The sequence below is a fragment of the Scyliorhinus canicula genome, chromosome 7 (genome assembly GCF_902713615.1).
Source record: "Scyliorhinus canicula chromosome 7, sScyCan1.1, whole genome shotgun sequence".
Lineage (NCBI taxonomy): Eukaryota > Metazoa > Chordata > Chondrichthyes > Carcharhiniformes > Scyliorhinidae > Scyliorhinus > Scyliorhinus canicula.
The window spans coordinates 62,207,832-62,230,981 of NC_052152.1; the positions used below are offsets into that span (position 1 = coordinate 62,207,832).

General features: G+C 49.6%; 1 protein-coding gene across 3 annotated transcripts in view; it reads right to left on the bottom strand.

The window, feature by feature from the left end:
* The window catches only part of LOC119969027 (cytochrome b-245 heavy chain), a 66,905-nt gene that overhangs the window by 26,035 nt on the left and 17,720 nt on the right, over positions 1–23,150 (bottom strand). For all 3 annotated transcript variants that reach the window (XR_005461283.1, XM_038802154.1, XM_038802155.1), the window contains exons 5-8: positions 11,634–11,773; positions 5,748–5,929; positions 3,300–3,429; positions 3,100–3,192 (exon numbers count right to left, since the gene is read on the bottom strand). Coding sequence is in view for 2 of the 3 variants with exons in the window: in XM_038802154.1 (XP_038658082.1) it covers positions 3,100–3,192; positions 3,300–3,429; positions 5,748–5,929; positions 11,634–11,773 (545 nt within the window). In the remaining variant the exon portion in view is untranslated. The remainder of the gene's footprint in view (positions 1–3,099; positions 3,193–3,299; positions 3,430–5,747; positions 5,930–11,633; positions 11,774–23,150) is intronic.

A 23,150-nucleotide genomic window follows, 5' to 3' on the forward strand; every position in this document is an offset into this window, starting at 1 on the left:
CCCATTGTCCCCGCTGCTGTTCGCTCTAGCGATCAAACCACTAGTAATCGCGTTCAGAGAAGCAAAAAGCTGGAGGGGGATCCGAATGCGAGGCAGAGAGCAGAGTCTCATTCTATGCAGGTGACCTGCTCCTCTACATTTTGGATCCACAAAGCAGCATGGACGGAATCATCACTCACCTGAAAGAGTTTGGCACCTTTTCAGGCTACAAACTCAACATGAGCAAAAGCTGGATCATCCCGGTACACCCACAAGTAAGGGGGGGGGAGGGGGGGCAGCACTAACGGGGCTGCCGTTTAAACAAGCCTGTCACAAATTCCGCTACCTGGGGATCCAAATAGCCCATGACTGGAAAGGGATCCACAAATGGAACCTCACCAGTCTGACGGAGGAAGTAAAAAAGGACCTGCAAAGATGGAACACACTCCCACTCTCCCTCGAGGGTGATGTGTTGGGTATGCTGGGTCTGTGAGGACTGCGTTTACCAGAGCAGTGAGAGAGACAGGCTTCCAACACTTGTAGAAGTACAACTCTATTTTATTTAACTATGAGCTGTTAAACATACTTGCACTGTGGGTCGACACTATGTTAGGTTGACTGGAGACCTGAGGCTAACCTAACCAGACTATACGGCTAGCACATGGTAGATGTTCGTGTTACTGATTACGGGCTCTGGTTGTCTCAGAGGCTGCATCCCGAGAGAGCGGGAAAACTAGTGCCGTCTGGCTTTATAGTGACCGTGTCCTGTCTGGTGATTGGCTGCTGTGTTCTGTGTGTTGATTGGTCTTTCAATGTCAGTCAGTGTCTGTCTATGCACCATCATATACTTGTGTGTATATTATGTTAGAGGGGAGAGTCCAGACAATCAAAATGAACGTACTGCCCAGGTACCTCTTCTTACATAGATCCAGTCTGATCTACATCCCCAAGGCCTTCTTCAAAGCACTGGACAAAATCCGGGGGGGGGGGGGGGGGGGGTTTAGCCCTCCCAAACCTACAATTCTACCACTGGGCGGCAACGGCCGAGCGAATAATGGGATGGATCAAGGAGCCAGAAGCCGAGTGGATGCGCGCAGAAGAGGCCTCCTGCAAGGGGACCTCCCTCCAGGCCCTCGCCACGGCAGCACTTCCATCCCCACCCAAAAAACACTCCAGCAGCCCAGTGGTGACAGCCACCCTCCAATCCTGGAACCAACTGCGGCAGCAATTTGGCCTGACCAAAATGTCGGACAAAGCTCCCATCAGCAACAACCATAGGTTCACACCAACGCTGACTGCGCCACCTTCAAAAGGTGGGGGCAGGACGGAGGGACACTGACAGTCAGGGACCTATACATGGATGGCAGGATCGCTACACTGGACGAACTGACAGAGAAATTCCAGCTAGCCAGGGAGAACAATCTAAGATATCTACAACTCAAAAACTTCTACGAAAGGAGACAGGGACGTACCCACAACCGCCACGACAGACATTACTGGAAGACCTACTGGACGCAAGTATCCTAGGTAAAGGAAACTGCAGCGACATGTATGACCGACTGGTAGAGAGGGCCGACACCGTACTGGACGCAACAAGAAAGAAATGGGAGGAGGACCTGGGGATTGAGATAGGGTGGGGACTCTGGAGCGAAGCACTGCATAGAGTCAACTCCACCTCCACGTGCGCAAGGCTCAGCCTGACGCAGCTAAAAGTGGTACATAGAGCCCACTTTAAAAGATCCCGTATGTGTAGGTTCTTCCCGGAGGTGGAAGATAGATGTGTACGGTGCCAAGGAGGCCCAGCCAACCACGCCCACATGTTCTGGTCTTGCCCCAGACTTGTGGAGTACTGGACAGCCTTCTTCGAGGCTATGTCCAAAGTGGTGGGGGTGAGGGTGGAGCCATGCCCGATAGTGGCGGTCTTCGGGGTTTTATACCAGCCAGATCTATTCCTGGGGAGGAGGGCGGAGGCCCTTGCCTTTGCCTCCCTGATCGCCCGCCGTAGAATCCTGTTTGGCTGGCGGTCAGCAGCACCGCCCAGAGCTGCAGACTGGCTGTCCGACCTCTCGGAATCTCTCCAAATGGAGAAAATCAAATTCGCCATCTGAGCGTCAGACGACGGCTTCCACAGAACGTGGGAGCCATTCACCCAATTGTTCCGGGACCTGTTTGTGGCCAACGAACAAGCAGAAGAATAGCCAGGTAGCCAAGAATCAGGGGAAAGTAGCCAAAGCATGAGAGGGAGAGATAGACCGGGGCGGGGTTTGGGAGGGGAGGGGGGACTGCTAAACCAAAGAGGAAAGAAAGGCGAACCACAAGTGGGGGGGAGGAGGGGGGGGGGAGAGGGAAGGGACAGGGAACAAGAGAGGAGAACCAGGGAGGTGGGGGAGGCAGGAAAATAACAGCCGGAAGGAGGGCACGGGATGCAATCACAAACTTGGCATCTCCAGGAACAGAGAACAAGGAGAATACAGGCGATAGACAGGAGGAACGGCAGAAGCGGAGGTGAGCTCGAGACGACAATGGCAGCGAGATCCGTCCGAGAGAAACAAGTGACAACACCAACATCAAACCCATTCGAGTATTGCCCACTGTAATTGTTTCTCCGGCACCCAAATGTATATTTACCTCCCCAGTCTCCCCTCCCCCTCCCTCCTCCCCCAGAAACAGTTGCCTACTTATGTGCAGTAAATAATTTTGCCAGTTGTATAGAGTTGCTGCTGTTGAGCTGGTGCTCAATACCCTATCAGTGACTCTAATTTATTTTATTTTTTATTATTACTTTTCTTTGGTATGTTTGGGTGTGCCCTTCTCTTCTATATATATCTGTGTACATAACGGTAAATATACTTTCTTCAAAAACCCAATAAAAAACATTTATAAAAAAGCTTTGAGAAAGAGTCATTGGACTCGAAACGTTAGCTCTTTTCTCTCCCTACGGGCTGCCAGACCTGCTAAGATTTTCCAGCATTTTCTCTGTCTGGAGATTAAAAACAAGCGTGCTACTTCTAAGCATGTTCATTTGTTTTCCATTTTTTCCACATACAACCTTTGGTTATACATTGGAAAGATTTTGTGGCTACACACTTTCCAACAAACTTCAGATGATTATCTGCTTACCTTTGTGACGACAACTTTCTGGTGTGATCGCCAAAACCGCACAAATCTCTCGCAGACGTACAGGACCATTGGACCCACCACCCATTTCCAAGTCTGCAAAAAGGATTAGTTTGTTTGGCAGAAAAATGTTAATAGTTTAATGTGATTATATTGTCTCCTAGAAACAGTACCATTAAAAAGTGAACCAAAGACACACATACCATTGGTGGATTCCCTGAAAAAACAGGCTCAGGACACTGTGGGATGGACCCCCATTCCGCATACTTATCCTTGCAATAGGTGGCATTATGCTGCTTCAGACTGCTCTCCGTTTGACCACGAACAATTCGCCTAAGGATTTGAAGCAAACATACATTCTCTGTGAGAATGTTCGAGGCCTTGGGCTTGTTTTAACTAAAATGTAATTAAACACCATTGTGGCTTCTATTTTTCGAATGCTTTCATCCAGGTCTACCTGGCATATGAAAGTTGAGAATGAAAGATCTGCAGCCATATTTAACTCCTATTATGTTTTGAAGGCTGATAATGGGATCGTTCACATTCTTCAGCGATGATTTTTCCCCCTTTTAAATGTACCATTAATTAAGTTAGGATCATTTGCCAGTTTAGATTGTGTTCAGAAGGCTATGGGTTCAAGTCCCACTTTGCATGTTAGGCACATAACCTAAACTGACATTTCAGTGCTCCATTGCTGCAGTGGTGCAATGCCATTTGGAATTTTCTCCATTTAATGAGAAGTATTTAGCTGAGCTTGGAACATTTTTACGAATTCTCTGATTAGTAGCACCCCCACTACATTTATGACCCAGTTTGTATGTATAATCCTCAGACTTCTCAGCAATGTCTTGCAAAATCAGATGGCATGGTAATAGTGTCATTTGCCATTTGTCTGTCATTTAAATTGCCTCGCTTGTTTCAAGGCGAGCAATTCTCCCCATCATTCAGTCAGCCCCCTGGAAATACGTCTTGTGCAAGCAGAGTGGACTTTGTATTTCTACTTTCTGTAAAATATGAGGGCTCGAGATTAAGGGGAAATTATCCTGTTGCCTTTATCTCTTAAGCTGAAGCTCATTCTGCTTAATCGGGAGATATTAAAGTTCCTGTGCCATTTTTTGAAGAGCAGGTCATTTCTTCTGTGTGCTCACCAATATCTATCTGTCAGCCAACATGACCAATACAGTTTCATTAGTCATTTCACTTTTGTGGTGACTTGCTGTGAACACCTCAAAATTAATTTGTGTGATAAATTGAGATATAATAATCTTTTATTGTCAGAAGTACGAAGTTACTGTGAAAAGCCCCTAGTTGCCACATTCTGGCAGCTGTTCAGGAACACAGAGGGAGAATTCAGAATTATCAGCTGGTACGGGAATTGAACCCGCGCTGCTGGCCTTGTTCAGCATCACAAACCAGCTTCTAGCCCACTGAGCTAAACCAACCCCTATATGATAAGTTGCAATATAAATTTACTTTACTTCCTTCTTATAGTGGAACCTGGCAAACCTACAGCAAATCCGGGACATGGGCAGATGTAGTTATCCACTTCTTCCCACCCACCCATTCAATACACTGTTCATTGAATCGCTCCCCAAAACCGTGTCCCCTTCTGCACCAACCTGATGATTTATTTTTCTCTCCTATATTGCAGCTATATCAATGAACCCTCCCTGATTCTATTCCTCTAAGTTAGGCAAACATGTTACAGAAACATGGTTGGTAGAAACTGACTCTTCATGGCTCAGTCTCTAACACTCTTGCCTCCGAGTCATGGGGTTCTGGTCCCATAAACTGTTTGCCATATTTCCTACGTTACAACAACTTCAAAAGCACTTTGTGGCTGTAAAGCATGTTGAGCAATCTGGTGGTCATAAGAAGCGTCATGTAAATGCAAGCCTTTCCTTTTTTTCCCCTTCGCGATGAGAAAAATCAGCAACTTCAAGTTTCCCAGAAATTCAGTTTATGTGGGATTGTCACTGGTCTAGTAATCCAGGAGACCTGGGTTCAAATCCTGCCATGGCTGTTGGTGAATTCAATTTTAAAAATCAGAATTAGAAGTTTAATGATGACCATGAAACTACTGGCATAAAAACCAATCTGGTTTACTAGTGTCCTGTGGGAAATCTGCTATCCTGGTCGGACTCCAGACCCACAGCAATGTGGTTGACTCTTAAATGCCCCATGAAAAGGCCTAGCTAGCAAGCCACTTGGTTCAAGGACAATTAGGGATGGGCAATAAATGCTGGCTTGGCTAGTGATGCCCCATACCATGAATGAATAAAAAACTCTGTAACCGGACACCCTCACTGCTTGATGACAGGCACGACGACAACTGTTCGAATGTCACTGCTGGGAGTTGTGGGTTGGGGGATGAAGAACTGCACTGACAGCTCCACTAGACCGTGATCTATCAATCATGGTAATTATTCGGCATTCATTACGTTTTTTAACATATCACATGGTAAATGGAGCTGTGCAGATATAATCACTGGATACATCTGCTGATAATTGTTGCCAAAAACATATTTAGCATTTACTAGGTATGTGGCTGTATTGTTGTTTTATTTGAGTCATCTGAAAAGCATTTAGTGAAACAAATGAACATGGCACTTCAGTTGTTGTGAAAGACAGTTTCCATGTACAGTACATACCCAATTCCATGGATCACAAGTCCAGCAAAAAAGATCACGAAAAGGTGGTGTGTGTACCAGAAGACTTCAAAGTATGACCTCCGGATAATTTCTGTTGACGATGTTATCATCAGTATCAGAGCCAGTGTGATTGCAATCCCACTCAACCCAGCCACAGTTGTGAACGCCATTATCGTGGGATTCTAGAAAGAAAAGACAATAAATGTATAACCAACATCTTGACTGATCATTGAAACAAAAATGAAGTCAGCTGCGGGATTCTCTGGTCAGCCAGCTGTGCATTCCACGGCAGTGCATCCTCACCGTCTGCGAGATTCTCCGTTTTGGCCACCTGACAATGGGATTTCCCATTGTGACCACCTCACGCTACTGGGAAATCCGCTGGTGTGGCTGTGCTATCGGCAGAACGGAGAATCCCGCTGATGGAGAAGATTTCAGAAGGTGTGAGCATAAGAAAGATATAACAGGAAGGATGGGATTATCTGGCCCCACCAGTGGCAGACATCGTCATGGGTAGATTGGGAAAATTTGGTGAGTGGCCAGGACTCAATTGACTTTTGGCGGCTCTCAGAATTTTCCTGTCTTACGAGTGATGATGCCGACTGCTGGCAGGAGCGGAGAAATTACGCTTGGTTGTGCCAGGTTTTGGGTGTGATGAGTGTTCTTAGGGTTCCAAAATGGCACCTCTGGTCTGTATATACATTCCCGATGTGAAAGGTGCCAAATGTTATCTTGGTAAAGATGTTAGAACATTCCGTGAATATCGACTGGAAGTACGCCGTACAGAGAGATCCTGATGTCAACTGGTATGCAACACTGATTTGATGCTAGCGCTGCCGTTTTGGAGCTCCATCTTTCAACCAACAAGAAAAAAAACCTACTGAATTATATTTAAAGGGATCATCAACTACTTATAGATTAGTTGTTGGTGGATATCTGACTGATGCTATAATATTACAAGCGATTGGTGCCTTCTATATTGGTTTTCGTTTCAAAAATCTACAGGGAGAAGATCGCTGGGTGATGAAGTATATTTTGTTGACTTTAAGGCATCTGCACTAATCAATTGCATCCCCATTTGAGTAAAATCATAATCCTCCCTCTTGGAATAAAACATAGCATGGAGAATAAGCAGAGATAAGGTCGAGCATGACAAGCTGCTAGAAAAGTGATGAGAAGGCAGGGTAGAAAGAGAAGACATATTCACCCAGGGGGTGTTCAGGGGGCAATTCTCCTACCTACGCTAAGCAACAACCAAAGTTTGAGACAATGCTATGCCAGCAAGGAAGTCCTCACAGAAATTCATCAGCTGCCACAACTCCAAACAGATTAGGGCAAGGGTGGCACTGCCAGTGGCTATGATAGTCACTGTGACTATGAACCTTTATGAAGGTGGGTCCTTCCAGGTTTCTATTGGAGATGTTATCATGCATAGTGAAGTATGCTATCCACTGTTGACAAATAAGATCACTGAGGTTCTCTATTTAAGGAGAGATAACGGGCGCGATTCTCCAAAATGGAGACTAAGGGCGCAATTCTCCGCACTAACGATGGTGCGGAGAATAGCGGGGTTCGTAAAATTTTACGGCCACGCTAGTCTGACGCCCTCCCGCTATTCTCCCCCCCCCCCCCCCCCCCCCCCCACGTTCGACTCCCGATACGAATCGCTGCCGCCGTTTTTTTACGGCCAGCAGTGATTCTCAGCTGGCCGATGGGCCGAGTTCCAAGCCCTTTACGGCTGTTTTTACGAACGGCAAACACACCTGGTCTGGCCGTTCGTAAAAACGGCCGTAAAGTGCCGATTTTTAAAACCATGGCACCGATTGGCACGGCAGTACCACGGTCCTGCCAAGGGTGCCATGGGCCCGCGATCGGTGGGCACCGATCGCGGGCAGCGGGTCCGATACCCGCGCACTCTTTGTCCTTCCGCCGCCCCGCTGTATCACTTCGCGGGGCGGCTGAGGGGCATCCCGGTCCGCGCATGCGCGGGTTTCGCGCAAATGCGCGATGACGTCATCCGCGCATGCGCGGGTTGGAATCTTCCAATCCGCGCTTGCGCGGCTGACGTCATGTGACGCGTCAGCCGGTGCAAACTCTGGCAAGCGGGCTTAACGAAATTCGTTAAGCCCGCGATGCCGGAGTTCACGGCGGCGGCATGCTAGCCCCGACCGGGGACCAGAATCGGTTCCCGGTCGGGGAGGGGGAGGCTGGCGTCAAACACGCCCGGATTTGACGCCAGCCTTACGATTTCTCCATCTCTGGGAGAATCGCGCCCTAAGTGTTCACGCCATCTTGAACACTGTTGCAGGGGGCCAGCATGGCGCTGGAGCGGTTCACGTTGCTCCAGCCTCCCTTCCCGGAGCCAAATGGGCGCCGCGCCTAGCCGCGCATTGCCGGGGTTTTCTTCAACTCTCCGGCCCCGACGCAACATGACGCGGGGGTTCTGGGGCTGGAAGCGGAATAAAGTCAGCTAGGGGCGGGGAGACTGGTCTGCCGATCGGTGAACCCCGATTGTGGGCCAGACCCCATCGGATGCCCCCCCCAGTGAAGGAGTGCTTCTCCCCACTACAGGCCGCCCCCGACCCTTCGCACAGAGTTCCCGCCAGCAGCGACCAGGGGTGAACGGTGCCGGCGGGACTCTACCGTTTCCGCGTCACCGCTCTGCCCATCCGGGCCGGACAATCTGCGGTCCGGCCGCAGACAGCGGCCCGAGACCGGCGGCGCGCCAAACGCACTGGCGCAAATGGCGCCGATTCTCCACACCTCGGAGAATCGCGCGCCGGCATCGGGGCGGCGTGGCGCGGTTGCAGTGATTCTCCGGCCCGGCGTGGGGCTCTGAGAATCGCGCCCAACTCATTTCCATTCCTTCGTGTTAGAATCAAGCAGACAGAGTGAGCACAAGGGTTTGCAAGATTTGCAGGCAACCACTTGGAGTGGCAAGAGGAGAAAGGTGGTGTGAGTGAGGAAAAGGAAGGGAAGCTGCAACCTTTACAGCTTCGTTCTGCCTGGGCTTGACTTGAGAACTAATTGAAGTGCGATACCAGTAAACTCAATTCCAATTCTCCACTCACCAACACAGCCACCAGTAACCATGAAATTAAATAACCCCTGAAAACAGGAATTAAGGTATGAGATTAGCTGGCACCCAATTGGACATTCTGAATTCTCCCTCTGTGCACCCGAACAGGCACGGGAATGTGATGCCTCGCGGTTTTTCACAGTAACTTCATTGCAATGTTAATGTACACCTACTTGTGACAATATTATTGTAACCATTTAAATGAACAGGCAACAGTTCAGTCATGATCTCATTGAATGGCAAAAAAAGCTTGATGTGCCAAATGGCTTACTTCTGCTCCTATGTCTTATGATCTTTGTAGCACGCAGCCAGTGCAAAACATGCTGTTGAGTGGATGTAAAATCATGAGAGGTTAGCAACAATTAATGGGGAAGTGCATTTGGCAGCAGCAGGTCCTGAAATCCAGTGTAAAACTGATTTTCGTGCATGGAAACACATAAGAATGGCACAATATGGCAGAGAGCATTCTCCAAGATTTTCCTCACACTGTACTGGAAGCTTTGCAATAGGAGATGGAGAGGAGGAAAGAAGTTTCTTTATCCATCAGGGGCCAAGTGGCTTGCCAGATAAAATTTGCGAAGACAGTAGGAGCAGATCGCCATGGTGGTCGATACCAGCAGTCTTGCCCGAAAGAGCTGGTTGCAGTGCCACAAAATGTTCAAGGACCACATTCGAGTTGTCAACATCAGTGAATGTATCTTCAAAGCCAACAATTGCATGATTCACCTCACACACTGTTTAATATATTACACCTCCATCATTCCCCTAGCTCTAATTCCTATCAATTACAACCCATACTGAACATTCATAACTAGTACAATTTTCTCTCTCTTGCAGTTCAAAGTGGCACATAACTGCAGACTGCAATATCTAACTGGTGAGAGGGACAGACATGGCTACATGTTCTCATCCTTCAGAGGAGACAGTGCGTGCCATCATTGAAGCAACCATAACTGAAGCCATGGCCAGTGACAAAGCTGGATTGAAGATAACACTCATATAAAGTCCTCTTTTTCACATTCCACACACCCCTCATCCTACAATCTCTTGATTTACAAGCAGCAGATAGTTTAAGCATGAACCTCTTGCTTTCTCTCCATCTCACCACTACAACCCTTATATCACCTGGCCAGATACTGGCGGAACAGTAAAAGGTGAAAGATCAGGAAGTTAATGATGAATAAGAAGAAACACTGTCACTCATCCTGAGGAATATCAGGAACGCTCACCTGGTGCTACAGTATTATGACTGTCCAATTTTACTTAATTCCCTCTTACCTGTGTCCCAACCTTCCCCATGATTTATCTTCAGGCTGCTGCCAATCAGCAGGAGGCCAACAGTAACCCCCTTCAAATTGCCAGGCGGCCTGTGGAGATGTGACAGCTACTGTCAGCATGCTGAATTAATATTAATGTGGCCCAGTTTATGGGCTGGCCCCCAACCTCTTGGTAACTTCATCACCACATTCAGGTTAGAAACTGGGTGCTGGCAAATTTATATCTCTTTCCTTCAAACATCTGTAAGAATCCTAACCAAGGTGAATGTTGGTCAATCTACCTAGAGCCAAGCTCACTTTGACACAAAATGGCACCAAGGTCTGAATCAGACTCAGCAATGGATGTTGCCCTCTGAGAGTTAACGCCCACAAGAGAGATTGCATAAGGTGTTAGTGAGGCCACACCTGGAGTATTGTGTTCAGTTTTGGTCTCCTTACCTGAGAAAGGACGTACTGGCACTGGAGGGTGTGCAGAGGAGATTCACTAGGTTAATCCCAGAGCTGAAGGGATTGGACTACGAGGAGAGGTTGAGTAGACTGGGACTGTACTCGTTGGAATTTAGAAGGATGAGGGGGGATCTTATAGAAACATATAAAATTATAAAGGGAATAGATAGGATAGATGCAGGCAGGTTGTTTCCACTGGCGGGTGAAAGCAGAACCAAGGGGCATAGCCTCAAAATAAGGGGAAGTAGATTAAGGACTGAGGTTAGGAGGAACTTCTTCACCCAGAGGGTTGTGAATCTAGGGAATTCCTTGCCCAGTGAAGCAGTTGAGGCTCCTTCATTAAATGTTTTTAAGATAAAGATAGATAGTTTTCTGAAGAATAAAGGGATTAAGGGTTATGGTGTTCGGGCCAGAAAGTGGAGCTGAGTCCACAAAAGATCAGTCATGATCTCATTGAATGGCGGAGCAGGCTCGAGGGGCCAGATGGCCTACTCCTGCTCCTAGTTCTTATGTTCTTATGTTCTAAGAGAGCTTGTAGTAAGCTGTGCAGCACACTCACATCTTCCCATTAGAAAGACAATTGCCTGGTGATGATTAAAACAGTAGTATGTGGGAAAAATTAAATGTGCTCACTCTTTTGCACATTACCTGCTGAAATGAGAAGATCGCCGTTAAAAGTTAGCAACTATTACTGTATCCAGCAATGTCTGCAATTTTCGGGGACTTCAGAGACATCAATAGAACATAGAACATACAGTGCAGAAGGAGGCCATTTGGCCCATCGAGTCTGCACCGACCCACTTAAGCCCTCTCTTCCACCCTATCGCCGTAACCCAATAATCTCTCCTGACCTTTTTGGACACTAAGGGCAATTTAGCATGGCCAGTCCACCTAACCTGCATAGCTTTGGACTGTGGGAGGAAACCAGAGCACCCGGAGGAAACCCACGCACACACGGGGAGAACGTGCAGACTCTGCACAGTGACCCAGCAGGAAACCGAACCTGGGACCCTGGCGCTGTGAAGCCACAATGCTATCCACATGTGCTGCTGTGCTGCCCTTTAATGGAAAATTAAAGCTTACCGTTCTTGGGGTTCGAATTGGATTCACATAACTTCCATTGATTCCCACTTTAGACAAAGCGGCATTAAGTGGTCCCTTTTCATCCAGCTGACAGTCCATAAACCGCTCAAAGTTGAATAAATGTGCAATGATGTGAATGACTGTGAAGGAAGTGATGTACAGACTGTCATAACCTTAAACACATATTACAATATATAGGTGAAAACCATGACTAATGGGATTGATCTATTGTTCAAAGATATTGTGCGTTATTTAGATAATAATGAGATATATATTGTCAACGGAGTCAGCTCAAACCATGGTTCCCAATCCATTAGTAAAAATGTTTGAATGAAAATCTGATAAAGTCAGCATGACGCAGTCTGATTTCTTGTTCTGTGAAAATTATGCGAATGATTTTTCTTTAGATAGCACGTTGCAGTTATAAAACACAATCAAGTATTACAAGACCAACATAATATTATCTTAACTCTATTCTTAATCTTAACCTTAAATTTGTAACGTTTGACTAAAGTTATCCCCTTCAATTTTTGACTTCCATCACTCTTTGTAGATTGCTGCTTTGTGGAATTGAAGGGATACTGAGCAGAGAACAATGATGTCAAACAAAAGTTAAATGCTGTGGATGCTGGGAATCTGAAATGGAGACAGAAAATGCTCGAAGCACTCAGCATGTCAAGCAGCATGTCAGTGGAGAGGTAAACATAAATAATGGCCCCGTTATTCAGAGAGTTGGGAGGGTGAAGGAGAGGCCGGAAGCTGCTGAAGAACCTACAAGGCTGCAGTCTGGAACCCTTGCGAACAATCCTCAGAAAACAGGATGTTACCTAAGCCTGCAATTCAGAGGGGGAGGGGAGTTGCGCAGGCCAGGAGGATATCAGTAATTGGGAGGATTGGGGTTGAGGAAGACTTGTGATTGGAGCTGTGAGGCTGAAGATGTCTTTGAGGGGCTTGGCTACAAGGAGTGCTGAAAACATTTGTTGGTGTATTCAGCTTTAAGACACAACATGCTGTATTTCTTGTTCCCTTCCCCCACCCCCACTTTCCCTCTCCTTCTCACCATTACCTCATCCTTCTCTATTCCCCTTCTTTCTCCTCCTGTCTCTCCCCTCTCCCCCTATCCCCCTTCCCTTTCCTCTTCCTCTCTTTCTCCCTATCTCTCTCCTCCCGCTCTCTTTCTCTCTCTCTGTCTCCCTCCCTCGCTCCCCACCCCCACCCTGCTGCGTCTTTTGAGTGCTGTGCTTTGATACAAAGCCCAGGTACGGATCACAATGTAACATCAAACATTCTTTCCCGAAAGGGACAATTTAAAACAAAATCTCAACACTTGTTCTTACATAAAGGATATATTCCTGGAAATGTGATGCCATGAGCTGGATGTGTGAATCTAAAACACATTCTGTAAATTTGATATCCTTATGCTTTGTTCTCTCGAGACTTATCAGGAGATTAACGGTCAGGGCATCATAGGAGTCAAGGGTGCTACGGATCATTGACACTGCTGTTGAGACAGACAGCAGCAGGGGTTGGTACGGGAATTGAACCCGCGCTGCTGGCCTTGCTCTGCATCACAAACCAGCTATCTAGCCCACTGAGATAAACCAGCTCCTATACTGGAATCCCTTCGAGAGCAGTCTAGGCACCTGAACTGTGTCTTCAGGATGCCGAAGCACTGGTCGATCCCACTCCTGGTCGCTGTGTTGGCGTCAGTGTAGCGGACCTCTGCGTCGGTCTATGACCTCCAGATAGGCATCCTCAGCCACGACCGCAGTGGATAGTCCCTGTTACCCAGGAGCCAGTGCACACCTCCAAGAGGTCAGGAACCGTTGAGTGTGCCAGGATGATGGCTTCGTGCACACTGCCTGGGTATCCGGCCCAGACGTGCATGATGCACATCATGGTCACACACCAGCTGCACATTCATCGAGTGGAACCCCTTTTGATTTGTGAAGATTGGCCTGTCATCTGCAGGTGCTAGCAGGGTGACATGCATCCCATCAATCACCCCCTAGACCCGGGGCATCTTGGTAATGGCAGTGAACCCCGTTACCCGGGCATCCTGGTGGGCTCGATCCACATTTAAATGGATGCATTGTGCCGGCTGTGTATAGGGCACCAAGCTCTGTGAGGTTCCAGACAGTTCCCCATTCGGTGCCTGGAAGGACCCCATGGCCTAGATGATCTGGGTGACCATCACCTTGACGGCCGCCGGGAGCGGGTGCTCTCCCCCATTCCCCATGGTGTCAGGTGTGCCATGATCTGGCAGATATGGCGCACTGCCCCCTGCTCGGCCGGAGTCTTCAACGGCATGCCCGGTCCGCAGGTCCTTGAATGACAGGCGCTGCCGGTATACACGCAGCCTCACATGGCGCTCCCTTTGCATCTCCTCCTCGGCCTTTTGGGCGATCTGCTCTACATCCTCTGGTGCAGGCTCCACTGCTGCATGGTCCTGCTCCTCGAGCAACTCTAGCTCGTTCAGCTTAAGTGCATCCCTCAGGGCTGCAGTGACTAAGAGGAAGCCCACCATTGCTGGTGTAATTCCAATATCTAATGCCTGCACGGAGTAAAATGCCGACATGTTAGCATGGTGCATATCCCCATGCCCAGCCAGGTCCAATGGGCCACATCTTCTGCGTTAAGGCCGTAATACAGATGCACACAGAACATCGGGTTCTTTGACTAGTAAAATGATTTATTAACAAACAGATGGAAAAATAACTAACAAACTATAATACAGAAGTAACGATATGAATTCAGTGAATTGCCTGGAGATACTTGTAGTGCGACTATCCTCTCGTATGACTAACTGCCAACTGCCGAATCTCTCCAGTTACATGTGGACTCTATCACCACCAATGTATAACTATATACATTGATACATGACTATGCAGATTGATGTGCACATGCATATCGCCACATGTGGTGGCCCCGGTCAGCACTGTTGCTCTGCCCCGCAGGTCCCCCTCCCCCATCTCTGCACCCCTGGCCTCATTGATGTCCAGCACCATGGGGGCCTCTGGCTCTGGAGCGCGTCCCTGCTGCCAGGGGTACAGTCGACGGGCGCTGCCCTTTCTAACTGTATGTTCTGCGGCCCCCCTCCGGCGCCCCCTATAGGGGCTACTGTGGGTGTTGCCCTTGGATGGGCCATGTGATGACTCGTGGTGGGTGGTGGCTGGTTGCGGGGGTTGGTATGGCAGGGGGTTGAGTGCAGGGGCTGCTGGGTAGAGGGTGGGGACTGGGTTGCAGGGAGGGGGTGAGGTGTAGGGTGTGGGCTGGGGTGCAGGGGTGGCGGGGTTGGTAGGGTAGGGGCACCCATATGGCCGGTGGCACTCTGCATGACCAGGGGCCACAGTGGGTGGTTTGTGGGGTGCGCAGCAAAATGGCTGCCTTGCAGGCCGTGGCAATGGCGGTCCACGCCTGGACACCCAGTCCCATGAGGGGTCATCACAGCCCCACTGTCCATCCCGGTCACCCCCCCCCAAAGCCCTGATAGGCCCCACCACCCAGCCCGGTCAGTGTCAGGACTAGCAGCCCACGGTCACGCCTCTGCACATCCTAACTCCTCCCCCTCCCCCATCAGCCATGGCGCCTGTTTCACGAATTTCAAAAGCACAAGTGAGCCTCACCGTCAGGAACTCCCCCCAGAGGAGGCAGATGATTGCGGAGGCCCTGTGGAATACTAGGTCAGGCCTGCTAATGGTATGCAAATGACGTTTACTGTATGTGTGGAGTGGAACGCATTGACGCCGCTGCCAAGGCACCGGAGATTTGTGATTCGGCATGAACCCAGCGCACACCATGCTTTCAATATCAAAACCGATTCTCCACCCAATCAGTTTCACAATTCCAGCGTTGGCCGATGGAGAATCCACCCCATGAATTAGGTTTTGTTGCCTTGTATATACAAAAAGCTAGTCTTTATTCTCATATTCTGACTACAGGCCATAACTTCCTCGGAGAGTGGTAGCACGGTGGCACAGTGGTTAGCCGAGATCCCAGGTTCGATCCCGGCTCTGGGTCACTGTCCGTGTGGAGTTTGCACATTCTCCCCGTGTTTGCGTGGGTTTCGCCCCCACAACCCAAAGATGTGCAGGCTAAGTGGATTGGCCACGCTAAATTGCCTCTTAATTTGAAAAACATTAATTTGGTACACTAAATTTATATTTTTTTAAAACCTTCCTCAAAGTGGCAATCAACATGCATTGCCACTCCGTACCACTTATCTGTGCTAAAATTCGAAAGCGCCTGTCTCTGATTACCTTCCTGTCTCAGGCCAGGTGAGATTCAGGCAGTGTAGCAGGTCCTTAGCTCCAGCGTAAATATAAAAGAAGTGGACCAAAGGAGGACAGTTACGGCCCCAGTTGTTGGAAAGCCGGTTTAAATGTCCCACTGAAAATAACAGGCCAGAGAGAAGGTAAGTATTTAAGGTAAATTAATGGGATGCAGTGGATGGGAGTTTGGACATGGGTGGGGAGTTGGACTTGTGGTCTGGAGTTGGACATGGGTGGGGAGTTGGACATGTGGTCGGGAGTTGGACATGTGGTCGGGAGTTGGACATGTAGCGGGGAGTTGGACATGGGTGGGGAGTTGGACATGGGTGGGGAGTTGGACATGTGGCCGGGAGTTGGACATGTGGTCCGGAGTTGGACATGGGTGGGGAGTTGGACATGTGGTTGGGAGTTGTACATGTGGTCGGGAGTTGGACATGTGGCGGGGAGTTGGACATTGGTGGGGAGTTGGACATGTGGTCCGGAGTTGGACATGTGGTCCGGAGTTGGACATGTGGTCCGGAGTTGGACGTGGGTGGGGAGTTGGACGTGGGTGGGGAGTTGGACATGTGGTCCGGAGTTGGACGTGGTTGGGGAGTTGGACATGTGGTCCGGAGTTGGACATGGGTGGGGAGTTGGACATGTGGTCCGGAGTTGGACATGTGGTGAGGAATTGGACATGGGTGGGGAGTTGGACATGTGGTCGGGAGTTGGACATGTGGTCCGGAGTTGGACATGGGTGGGGAGTTGGACATGTGGTCCGGAGTTGGACATGGGTGGGGAGTTGGACATGTGGTTGGGAGTTGTACATGTGGTCAGGAGTTGGACATGTGGCGGGGATTTGGACATGGGTGGGGAGTTGGACATGGGTGGGGAGTTGGACATGTGGCCGGGAGTTGGACATGTGGCCGGGAGTTGGACATGTGGTCCGGAGTTGGACATGGGTGGGGAGTTGGACATGTGGTTGGGAGTTGTACATGTGGTCAGGAGTTGGACATGTGGCGGGGATTTGGACATGGGTGGGGAGTTGGACATGTGGTCCAGAGTTGGACATGGGTGGGGAGTTGGACATGTGGTCCGGAGTTGGACATGTGGTCCGGAGTTGGACATGGGTGCGGAGTTGGACATGTGGTCCGGAGTTGGACATGTGGTCCGGAGTTGGACATGGGTGGGGAGTTGGACATGTGGTTGGGAGTTGTACATGTGGTCAGGAGTTGGACATGTGGCGGGGATTTGGACATGGGTGGGGAGTTGGACATGTGGTCCGGAGTTGGACATGGGTGGGGAGTTGGACATGTGGTCCGGAGTTGGACATGTGGTCCGGAGTTGGACATGGGTGCGGAGTTGGACATGTGGTCCGGAGTTGGACATGTGGTCCGGAGTTGGACATGGGTGGGGAGTTGGACATGTGGTTGGGAGTTGTACATGTGGTCAGGAGTTGGACATGTGGCGGGGATTTGGACATGGGTGGGGAGTTGGACATGTGGTCCAGAGTTGGACATGGGTGGGGAGTTGGACATGTGGTCCGGAGTTGGACATGTGGTCCGGAGTTGGACATGGGTGCGGAGTTGGACATGTGGTCCGGAGTTGGACATGTGGTCCGGAGTTGGACATGTGGTCCGGAGTTGGACATGGGTGGGGAGTTGGACATGTGGTCCGGAGTTGGACATGGGTGGGGAGTTGGACATGTGGCCGGGAGTTGGACATGTGGTCCGGAGTTGGACATGGGTGGGGAGTTGGACATGTGGCCAGGAGTTGGACATGTGGTCCGGAGTTGGACATGTGGTCGGGAGTTGGACATGGGTGGGGAGTTGGACATGTGGTCCGGAGTTGGACATGTGGTGGGGAATTGGACATGGGTGGGGAGTTGGACATGTGGTCGGGAGTTGGACATGTGGTCCGGAGTTGGACATGGGTGGGGAGTTGGACATGTGGCCGGGAGTTGGACATGTGGTCCGGAGTTGGACATGTGGTCGGGAGTTGGACATGTGGTCGGGAGTTGGACATGTGGCGGGGAGTTGGACATGGGTGGGGAGTTGGACATGGGTGGGGAGTTGGACATGTGGCCGGGAGTTGGACATGTGGTCCGGAGTTGGACATGTGGTCCGGAGTTGGACATGGGTGGGGAGTTGGACATGTGGTTGGGAGTTGGACATGTGGTCAGGAGTTGGACATGTGGCGGGGATTTGGACATGGGTGGGGAGTTGGGCATGTGGTCCAGAGTTGGACATGGGTGGGGAGTTGGACATGTGGTCCGGAGTTGGACATGTGGTCCGGAGTTGGACATGGGTGCGGAGTTGGACATGTGGTCCGGAGTTGGACATGTGGTCCGGAGTTGGACATGTGGTCCGGAGTTGGACATGGGTGGGGAGTTGGACATGTGGTTGGGAGTTGTACATGTGGTCAGGAGTTGGACATGTGGCGGGGATTTGGACATGGGTGGGGAGTTGGACATGTGGTCCAGAGTTGGACATGGGTGGGGAGTTGGACATGTGGTCCGGAGTTGGACATGTGGTCCGGAGTTGGACATGGGTGCGGAGTTGGACATGTGGTCCGGAGTTGGACATGTGGTCCGGAGTTGGACATGTGGTCCGGAGTTGGACATGGGTGGGGAGTTGGACATGTGGTCCGGAGTTGGACATGGGTGGGGAGTTGGACATGTGGCCGGGAGTTGGACATGTGGTCCGGAGTTGGACATGGGTGGGGAGTTGGACATGTGGCCGGGAGTTGGACATGTGGTCCGGAGTTGGACATGTGGTCGGGAGTTGGACATGTGGTCGGGAGTTGGACATGTGGCGGGGAGTTGGACATGGGTGGGGAGTTGGACATGGGTGGGGAGTTGGACATGTGGCCGGGAGTTGGACATGTGGTCCGGAGTTGGACATGTGGTCCGGAGTTGGACATGTGGTCCGGAGTTGGACATGGGTGGGGAGTTGGACATGTGGTTGGGAGTTGTACATGTGGTCAGGAGTTGGACATGTGGCGGGGATTTGGACATGGGTGGGGAGTTGGACATGTGGTCCAGAGTTGGACATGGGTGGGGAGTTGGACATGTGGTCCGGAGTTGGACATGTGGTCCGGAGTTGGACATGGGTGCGGAGTTGGACATGTGGTCCGGAGTTGGACATGTGGTCCGGAGTTGGACATGTGGCCCGGAGTTGGACATGGGTGGGGAGTTGGACATGTGGTCCGGAGTTGGACATGGGTGGGGAGTTGGACATGTGGCCGGGAGTTGGACATGTGGTCCGGAGTTGGACATGGGTGGGGAGTTGGACATATGGTTGGGAGTTGTACATGTGGTCGGGAGTTGGACATGTGGCGGGGATTTGGACATGGGTGGGGAGTTGGACATGTGGTCAGGAGTTGGACATGTGGTCCGGAGTTGGACATGTGGTCCGGAGTTGGACATGGGTGGGGAGTTGGACATGTGGTCAGGAGTTGGACATGGGTGGGGAGTTGGACATGTGGTCCGGAGTTGGACATGGGTGGGGAGTTGGACATGTGGTCCAGAGTTGGACATGGTGGGGAGTTGGACATGTGGTCCGGAGTTGGACATGGGTTAGGAGTTGGACATGGGTTAGGAGTTGGACATGGGTGGGGAGTTGGACATGTGGTCCGGAGTTGGACATGTGGCGGGGAGTTGGACATGGGTGGGGAGTTGGACATGGGTGGGGAGTTGGACATGGGTGGGGAGTTGGACATGTGGCGGGGCAGTTGGACATCGGGAGAGTGGCGGAGGTCAGTACAGAGTTGGACTGGGGGTGCTGGAGGGTGATGGTTGGCCCAGTCATGAAATTAGCGTTTCTGGACAATTGCTGGGTAAAGTTGTACCTGGGAATTTCTGAAAGGAACCCAGCGCTTCTTTGGGATAGTCCCCAAATCTGACATTGGGAGCCAGGAAGTTAAGGGCCAAATATATACATGTATATATATATATATATATGTGTATATGACATATAGTAGAGGGTACAGGTATGGTGCCAACTCCAGTCGAGGTCTTTACTCTGTCCATCTCTAGGTTGACTTGGCTCTGTGTCATGTATCTTTGTACATTACTGTGTGGGTGGATAGTACTCAGTCCCACAGTAACCCTTTATGTAGCAGATTACGCTACTACAGTGACTATTTCATCTGTTCCAGTTGTACTGTTTGTTTATTTCTGTTAATTGTGTGGAACCAGCAGCCCAACTCCCTCTCACTGCCAGATTTCTCACCTCTCGGGAACCCTGTGTAGTACCAATTCAGTTTAAATCGTGGGCGTCAATTTAAATATGTCAGTGTACTGTAAAATGGAAAATGTGTCTGGAGAAGTAATAATAGGAAACAAAGAAATGGCAGAGGAACTGAAAAGTTACTTTGCATCAGTCTTCACGGTGGAAGACACCAGTAGGATGCCAGAGCTCCAGGAGAACCAGGGGGCAGAGGTGAGTGCACTGGCTTGCTAAGGGGATGGTTCTGGGGAAACTAAAATGTCTGAAGGTGGATGAATCACCTCAACCGGATGGACTACACCCCAGGGTTCTAAAAGAAATAGCTGGGGAGATTGTGGAGGCATTGCTGGCGATCTTTCAGGAATCACTGGATGCAGGAAGGGTCCCAGAGGACTGGAAAGTGGCTAATATAACACCCCTGTTTAAGAAGGGAGGGAGGCAGAAGATGGGAAATTATAAGCTGGTTAGTCTGACTTCAGTCATTGGTAAGACTTTAGAGTCCATTATTGAGTCAGCACGGCTTCGTCAAGGAGAGGTCATGTCTGACAAATCATCCCGGATTCACCCAACCCAGCCTCTTCCATGGCTTCCACCCCCTTGCCCATCTCTGTCACCGACATGGATAAAAAGAGCCATCGGAGTGAGGAGTAGGAAAGAGGGCAAGTGGGACCAGTTTGGGACCCTGGCCTGCAAAAGAAGCACTTGGGAATTATTTCAGTTTTGGTATGGGGGGAAGGGGGGTTGACGGCTGCTTGTTCTCACCGACCACTCCTCATGATGTTAAGACCAACTGTGAACAATAGGTATTTTGAGTAGGCCGGTGACAGGCATTTTGAGCCAGCATGACGGCCATTTTGAGCGGGGTTGGAAGCCATGTTGAGCAGGAGTGGTGGCCATTTTGAGCGTTGGCAGCCACTTTGAGCAGGAGTGAGGGGCAGGGGGAGAGCTGACGGCCGTTTTGAGCAGGGGTGGCAGCCATTTTGAGCCACACATCGGAATTCCCGTCCCTGGGTCACGGTTCGAAGCCCATCCATTCAAGATTGTTTTCCTCCTGTTATTCTGAGAAGTACAATATTTTTACGTGGTGCCCGAGGATGACTGCTGTGTTGGTTCCCTTTTCTATTGTAAAAAACAAAAGTGCGTTTGTCACCTGAGCGAGCGGGTTGGTGGCCATTTTGAGTGAGGAGGCGCTGGCCATTTTAAATGAAGCAGTGGCCATTTTGAGTGAGCCAGGGGCCATTTTTTTTGGGCCATTCTTTTCTCATTCTCCCCCGCCCCGCCCCACCATCCCTCCTCCCTTCCAAACAACTCGCAGTTTGGAAGATGTGCGGTGAGGAACTTGTAAAAGTGGGGAGGGGAGGAATTTAAAAGTTGGTGACAGATTTTTAATTTATTGTTTTTTTTTTCATTCAGTTCGGCACTGAGGGAAGTGCTCAGTGTTGGTCTCTGCTGTTTTTATGTTATGTTCCTGCCTGAAAAAAATAAATGCAGCTGCCACCAAAAAAAAAAAAAAAAAAAAATGTCTGACAAATCTGTTAGAGTTCTTTGAGGAAATAACAAGGAAGTTAGACAAAGGAAAACCTGTGGACGTGATTTATTTAGATTTCCAGAAGGCCTTTGACCAGGCGCCGCATAGGAGACTGTTAAATAAGTTAAGAGCCCATGGTGTTAAGGGTAAGATCCTGGCATGGATAGAGGATTGGCTGACTGGCAGAAGGCATAGAATGGGGATAAAGGGGTCTTTTTCAGGATGGCAACCGGTGACTAGTGGTGTGCCTCAGGGGTCGGTGCTGGGACCACAATTTTTCACAATATACATTAATGATCTGGAAGGCACTATTGCTATGTTTGCAGATGATACAAAGATCTGTAGAGGGCCAGGTAGTATTGAGGAAGCAGGGGGGCTGCAGAACAATTTGGACAATCTGGGACAGTGGGCAAATAAGCGGCAGATGAAATACAATGTGGAAAAGTGTGATGTTATGCACTTTGGAAGGAGGAATGGAGGCATAGACTATTTTCTAAATGGGGGAATGCTCCGGAAATCAGAAGCAGAAAGAGACTTAGCAGTCCTTGTTCACAAGTCTCTTAAGGTTAACGTGCAGGTTCGGTTGGCAGTTAGGAAGGCAAATGCAATGTTAGCATTCATGTCGGGAGGGCAAGACCAAGGATGTACTTCTGAGGCTGCATAAGGCTCTGGTCAAACCCTATTTGGAGTATTGTGAACAGTTTTGAGCCCCGTATCTAAGGAAGGATGTGCTGGCTTGGAAAGGGTCCAGAGGAGGTTCACAAGAATGATCCCTGGAATGAAGAGCTTGTCATATGAGGAATGGTTGAGGACTCTGTGTCTGTACTCATTGGAGTTTAGAAAGTTGAGAGGGGATCTTATTGAAACTTACAAGATACTGCAAGGACTGGATAGAATGGATGTGGAGAGGATATTTCCACTTGCAGGAGAAACTAGAACCAGAGGACACAATCTCAGACTAAAGGGATGGTCCTTTAAAACAGAGATGAAGTGGAATTTCTTCAGCCAGAGAGTGATGAATCTGTGGAACGCTTTGCCGCAGAAGGCTGTGGAGGCCAAATCACTGAGTGTCTTTAAGACAGAGATGGATAGGCTCTTGATTAATATGGGGATCAGGGGTTATGGGGAGAAGGCAGGAGAATGGAGATGAGAAAAATATCAGCCATGATTGAATGGCGGAGCAGAATTGATGGGCCGAATGGTCTAATTCTGCTTCTATGTCTTATGGCCTTATGGTCTTAAAACATAATGTGGCTGTGGGAACAGTGAGTTGAGATGCCACTCCCTGAATCTATCTCTTTCATAATTCTTCAGCATGGCACATAGGGGCACCTGATTTCAGATCAAATCTGATCATGGTCTGTCCAAAATACATTCAAAAATTAGGATAAACCCCATATAGTTGGAAACATCAATGTTGTCATTTTACAGTCATGGTTGTCTTTGTGTTTGATGCGGCCAGAAATTCATCTATGCTTCAGCATGGATACAGAATGCACTTACAAACAGG